The 6,896-nt window shown below is 40.7% G+C and overlaps 1 protein-coding gene across 2 annotated transcripts in view; it reads right to left on the bottom strand.

Annotated features, from left to right (window-relative positions):
* The window catches only part of soga1 (suppressor of glucose, autophagy associated 1), an 88,061-nt gene that overhangs the window by 61,430 nt on the left and 19,735 nt on the right, over positions 1-6,896 (bottom strand). For both annotated transcript variants that reach the window (XM_034877927.1, XM_034877928.1), the window contains exon 4: positions 5,371-5,520. In XM_034877927.1, the coding sequence (XP_034733818.1) occupies positions 5,371-5,520 (150 nt within the window). The remainder of the gene's footprint in view (positions 1-5,370; positions 5,521-6,896) is intronic.

Genomic DNA, 6,896 nt, shown 5'->3' with positions numbered 1-6,896 from the left:
TATATATGTGTATATATACCACTACCTTGTTTCTTCATGCAGTATTACAGTGCACTATGAATTAAAATTTGGGACACTTATGAATCATCATCCATTTTTCTGTCCATTGTGGGAATTTTCAAGGGCACTTTCAAGGGTAAAAGTCAAAATATGTCGCAAAAACATTTTGCGCTTATACACGGCTGAGGTGGAAGTGTTTGTGTATTGATAACATGGAGGCCATTTATTCAGGTTGTCACCCAGGGCACATGCCAAAAAAGATGTTTCTCTTTCTTGTTTGCTTCTGTGGCCTATATATATTATCATCATATCCTAATTATATAATTGCCACAGAAAAGTAACTTCAAAAACGTTGGCGTTGGACGTTAATCAAGTTTTGTAGGATGGTCCAATATCATCGGTCACTTCCAGTGAGAGGGTTGGCCACACAATACCCGGGAATTTATTATTACATTATAGGAAGATTGTTTGAAACCCAGAGAAAAAGATGTCCACTTATAATCCTCAATGCACTCACTCTAAATCACAATGCTAACACACGCACACGCACGCGCACACACACACACACACACACACACACTCAGAAAAAAAAAAGCTCTTGAACGACCTTTAAGGGAAATTAAACTCACGCAGAGACCAGGAGAGAAAAGGTGGTTTATGTACATATACTGGTGAGATAAATAAAGAACAGAGGCTGAAAAAGAACAAGACGAAAATAGACAAAACAAAAGGAAAGGAGTGACAGAAAGAATTCGAATACGAACAGATTTAATGACTGACAAGCTGCATTTTTTCTCCAATTAAGTCTGTTATCTCCTTGACTGGCTGCCCTCCAACAAAGACCCCACATGGTACAGTCCCCCAATCCACTACCCCTCTTTTTCTCTCTGTCCTATACTGTATAATTTTCTTCTTTATCTTTTCAGTGTTTTCCCTCTTTGTTCTCTGTTAATTCCTCCTGTTCTCATTCTCTATCTGGGTGGAATACTTCAAGTTACTTCAGCCAACATCTATCCTGCTTTGAATCCCTCCATTTCACATCCCTCTAACTGTCTTCCTCTCCTCCTTTTAATATCTCCATCTCTCTGTTACTCCTTTGCGTTTAATCACCTTGAGGCTGTGTTCACAGCTGAAGTAGAAGCTGTTTTGGTCCAATTCTACTGCAGTCTATGAACAAAGGAGCACCAGGACTCAGACTGGTAGCACAGTAAATGACTTGCCAAAGTGTGAGCATCTAAAAATGCAGGTGTAATGCTTTTTGTCTGGCAAGAGTGATAGGAGTAGTTTTTAGGGCTGTAAACTGGTTAACAACAATATACAATGTTTCATGTTTAATTAGCTAACAGTTTTAAACTAGAAGGGATGCATACTGTTCTGCACATGATCTCCTGATAAACATGGGCAGCATAAAAAGTAAAACCTTGAAAAGGAATCAGAAGCTTTTTAAAATGATAGAGCACAGACGGAACAGCGCAATTTACAACGTACAATCTTCCAATCTTAAAAAAAGTGTACGATCCCAACAGCTCACTTATGCTTATGCAAATAATCCAAATTGACGACGAGCTTGCTGCTGCCGCGAGCAAGGCGAGGCCAAAATAGACAAGAAGTCTATGTTATCGAAAAGTGAAGTGAAGGCAGCGTGACGTATGTCAGTGGTTGCTCGAGTCGGAGAAAATAATTCAAGATGGCAAAAAATGCTTCAGGACTTTATATTTTTAACAGAAACACACACACACACACTGCGGCTGGTTTGTCTATTTACGCAACCGTAAATCACACAGCCAAAACCACAAGAGAGCAGAGATGGCAAACTAAAACAATATCTGCAGATCAAGAAAACTGTTTAATTTGTTTTGGCTGCAAATGTGTCTCATTTTTATAAATTCATAAGACTTCAACCTCCAATTCCATCCTTAAAATCCCCTGAACATCAAACTCAGCTTCATTATCTCCCCCACCATGCCTTCAATCAATCCTTCCCTCTGGCCTCACCTTCAGATGACACAGCACCCTATACATCCTCCCTCTATTTCTACAGAGACCATTTCTCTCCCTCCTTCTACACTCCCTAACCTACCTCCCTCTGGAACTCGCTCCCGATCCAACCTTGCCTCCTTCAAAGGTCAAACAGCTGGAATGGATCAATGGTTTGGAGATGACTGCAGCAGAGGAGAAGAGAGAGACGAAAGGAGTGGGAGTGGGGGTGGGGATGGGGGGTGGGGGGTGAGAGCAAGTAAAAGCCTTGGTATGGAAGGGTGAGAGGGCGATGAGAGGGGGAGGACGGGAGGAGGAGGATGTGGCCAGAGTGGAGATTTTGAAAGAGAGGAGGGAAACGGAATAAAGAAATCCCTGCATCAGTATTCCTCTGAGTCTCTGTCAGACCGGCAGGAGAGAAGGGAGGGAGAAAGGTGTTAATAAATGAGAGATGGAGGGAGGAGCTGGGGAGGGGCAAAAAGGAGAAGAGGACAGAGAAAACTAAGAAGAAAGGGAACATCTCCCTACTTCTCGAACATAATTGCATTAGAATTCTCTTTACCCAAAGGATGGGAAACAATAGAGGTGTGTGTGTGTGTGTGTGTGTGTGCGTGTGTGCGTGCGTGCGTGCGTGCATGCGTGCGTGCGTGCGTGCGTGTGTTGACGGATACTCCAGCAAACAATGTCTTATTAAGATAACACAGTAAAAAGTGACATTTTTTAGTCATCCGTCTCAAACACTTCTGATGAAACAGACAGATGCTTTTAAGTATTTGTTTAAGTTACTTCCGTTTTACATGTTTTAGTGCAGTGATTGTGTGTTGGACTTAAACTTAATATTGTGCCTGAACACCTCTTGTGTAGACACATTCCTAGCTAACCATGTTGTGTATACGTTGATGCTTCCTTTTTTCTATTGAGTAAAATGTATATTTTTGTTTAATTTATGATACCACGTGTCCGGTTACACAGTTCATCTTTAGATAATTAAGATTATTTACCTTTCCGATTTTGTGCACAGAGCATTAAATGTACAAGATTTGCAGAAACTAATCCCTCTCCAGTTACCAGTAAAATAATGATGGCCTGCAGCTGCAGAATAAAGGTCTAGCCCTACACCGCATAGCTCTGCTTTATAAAGAATATCAATATCAGTACAGACTGGAGCCTGCAGCCGCCACCAGGACACAATCAATAATTCACAAACCTTCTTTACACCTGTGAATCACCAAAGCTTTCATTGTCTGTGTGCACTTCTATCGCTCTGCCTTTTTGTTTGTCCCTGTTTACACGCATTATCTTTATCATGTCTCCATCCATGTCTCCCTCTAAATGTCTCATGGCTGTTTTTCTCATTTCTCTGTCATTTTTCCCATTTCTTTGCTTGAATTCTACTGTTTATGCTGTATGATCAAAGGTGAGGCACAGATGAGTGAGACATTCGTGTTTGGATAAGGACACACACAAACACGGTTCCTTGAATCGTATCAGCTATGTGAAGAATTCCCTTTACGAAGGGGTTAGCATAACTGGACACAGACCCAAACACAGCTTATGAAACCATGTCAGTAGACAGTTAGCTAACAACTAGAGAAGCCCTTAGCATGACAGTCATGGGGTCAGTCTTATGGTCAGGCAACAGACAGCGATTCAAGCCTTGGATTGACACTGAATCAGCAAATAAGATGAACAACTGGGTTAGAAAATATCTGGGAAGTCGACTACAACTCCCAACGTACATTTTTTTAAGAAACGTCAAAGCCCCAAGCTTAATATTCTGTTGCATCTGCTAATAGCAAGTACCAGCTAACGATAACACTGTAGAAAATGTATATACCAACTGCAACAACAATGTGGTTTGAATTTGCTACAGCTCTCATTTATTGGCCAGCTTCTCTCTATTGCACTGGTGGCAGATGATCATAGTAGTATTTACAGCCAACCACCATACCAAACAATGCTGACATAATCAATGAATCAATGACGTAATATGAATCTACAGTATGAAAAACAACAACTTTGAAATGGGAATTGGAAGTGGGTGAGTGCCCTTCTGGAACTAGCAAGGCAAATGCTAAACAAATCAACTCACCCTGTTATAGGTGGAGAATTTCAACCACTTATAACATTAAGTACTCATGAAGGTACATTGAGAATCATCAAAAGAGGATTCTTTGCAGTTAACATGAGATGAAACTATCAAAACAGCGTGGCTGAAGGAGGAACTGAAATATCCGATGGTATCGGCAATCTCATTTGTTCGGTCACCACCCAAAACTCATGACTCACTACAGGTGATGGTTGGAGTGATAAATAAGGCATCAAAGTAACCAGTTAGCTTAGTCCCATAAACTACATCCGGAAAGTCAACATTGCGATACAGAACATTGAGCGTGCCTCCATTTAGCCAGCCACCCACAAATGGCAAACTGGTAATTGTACACACAGTCCAGTTAGACCGGAGCAGACCGACCCAGACAGTCTCCTGCCAAGCGAGCCAGCCAGCCATCCAACCCTGACCCACATCAGCGGCCTGGTCCTGAGCCAAGGCCATGTCATGAGCATCAGCCCATTAGACACCGAGGAAAAGACAAAATGAACAGAAGCAAAATAGAGAGAAACCGGTGCCTCGGTTTATGCTCTTCACTCAGATTAGACTGCTTACAAGGGAGACGGTGGAGAGGTCAATCTTGCTTAGCTCAGAGTCAATCTATGACCAACATCACTTGTTTTTTATCTTTTTTCCTGCTAGGCCAACTCCTTTTTATTTTCACTTCAGCTGGCCCTTACATCAAATTGTATTCTTCCTTTTTCATTGCAGTGCTTTATTGGCTACACTTGGTAAAACAAGACGTCCCTGGAGAGGCAGCAGAGTGGCAGAAATGAACTAGATGAGAGCAGGGACGGGCTGCTCCTGAGGCTCACAGGGAAACTGAGCGCAGTAAACATTGTATTCTTCAAAAAGCCTAAAGTAAGACAGGCTAAATGAGGACTTGCCTAAACCTCAATGTTTAGCTGAAATTTCCTTGTTGATCCAAACTCAAATAGACACTTTAGACCATAGCAATCTTCTCCATAAACATGTGTACAGACCAGAACAAGTATAACAAGCACAGCAGAGAATTGGATGACAACTACATGCTGTTTATTGTAAGAAATATTACAGCCTGCTGGCAAAAAGGAAACTTCTCAAAAACTAGAAAGTGCACCAACCAAGTTTGCATCAAGAGACGTACCCTTTTCAGCTACAACAAATAATTTACGTTTTTTATAAAAGCCATTCTGACAAACAGCATGTATCCCATTCAGTTTTCAAGGTCATTCCTGCTGAAGCCAGAACGTCCTTTTCCGGCCTCTCCTGCCCACTTCACAGTTATGAGATTTAGATCCTACCTTGTCAATTTCCTGCTGCAGGACCTGTTTGGCGACCTCCAGGTCCTGAAGTCGGACCCTCAGCTCCTCGTTCTCCTGATCCAGACGACTCCTCTTCTTCTCCACGCTGTCCAGCTGGCTGTGGAGACGGATGGACACGTCCTTTGCCACCTGAGAGGGTGAAGAGGGACGGATGGAGGAATTTTAGCGCAGTGTTTTGAACAATCATGCGTGCCGAATGCATGGATGAATATATTAATATTCAGCAAAATGCTTTACATACAGCATGTGAGCAAAATTGTTTTGGATTAAAGGAATAGATGCATAAAAAACATGTCATACAAAAGACAATTAAAATAAACACTTGCAAACACTGGCATGAACTAAACTACCCACACTATTCACAAAATAACATGTATAATGAGAGGATTTCTAGGACATAGGACACATATTCCCCCCAAAATAAAGTTCATAAGGTGGAGTTTACAGTAAACTGATCTTTATTGCTAGTGCCATTCAATAACCTTTAAACTGTCATCATGGGATATTGCTCAGGAGATTACTTTTCATGTTACTAATCTCTGTTCAGGTAAAAAAGATACAAGCTTGGCTCTATTTATTTTAATTTTCAAGCGTCAGATATGTCCTAGGAAGGCTGCCAGTGCAAAGATGACCAGAGTTAAATGCTGGTTTTGTACAAAGTGTGTCTTCTCTGTCATCAGGAACTTTTTTCTCTTTAAATCTAATAAAGTCAAAAGATAATTAATGCCATTCTGGCAGTAACTGATCTTTTATACATAATGTGATCTTATGAAAGTCTGATTGTTTTCCCCTGAGAGGATTTATTCATTTAAAGTTTCCAATGTCAAACTGAGTCAAACTGGGACAAAGTCAAGTTCCTGGTGTTGATCTATAAACAGCACAATAGGAAACAAAAAGCGACAGTAAAAAAACTCCAGACTGATAACTGCCTTATTGTTCAGTGGGGTTTATGCATGTATAATATTCAAAATTAGAATGGCTTTATTAAGAGACAGTAATGTTTGCTTTAGTTATCTTTGGTCGGAATGTATTAATGCCCTAATGATAAATAGATGAAGTAAAAGCACACACTAAGACAAAATATTAAAACACGGTGTGCTTTTCTGTAACTCATGTTCCTTGTTATAATCATTAGACCAGCAGTGAACATTTTGGATGGGCTATTTTTCTGAGAAATATTGCCTACAGACATTTAGGAACAAGGCAGCAATAAAAAAAAAAAAAAGCCTACTTTCTGACACATGCTGCAATGTACAAACTTATGCTGGTGTCTGGTAATGGCTAAATTACATGTGGTAAAATTACGATTTCAGCAAGTTATTTTCCATGACGTAACTAGTGTGCAATGCAAAATCAGTTAGACACCATGGTTAAGGGCTGAGAGACTCACACTAAATCGGCTGTACTTTGTAAAACACAATTTTCAGGTAAAGTGTCAGACAATTACAAAACGGTAAAATCAGTTATGGAGTAATTCTTAATGCTAGGGGTCACTCCCACACAAA

The sequence above is a fragment of the Etheostoma cragini genome, chromosome 7 (genome assembly GCF_013103735.1).
Source record: "Etheostoma cragini isolate CJK2018 chromosome 7, CSU_Ecrag_1.0, whole genome shotgun sequence".
Lineage (NCBI taxonomy): Eukaryota > Metazoa > Chordata > Actinopteri > Perciformes > Percidae > Etheostoma > Etheostoma cragini.
Note: the sequence above shows the minus strand (reverse complement) of the source record. Positions and strands in the feature narration are given on the sequence as shown.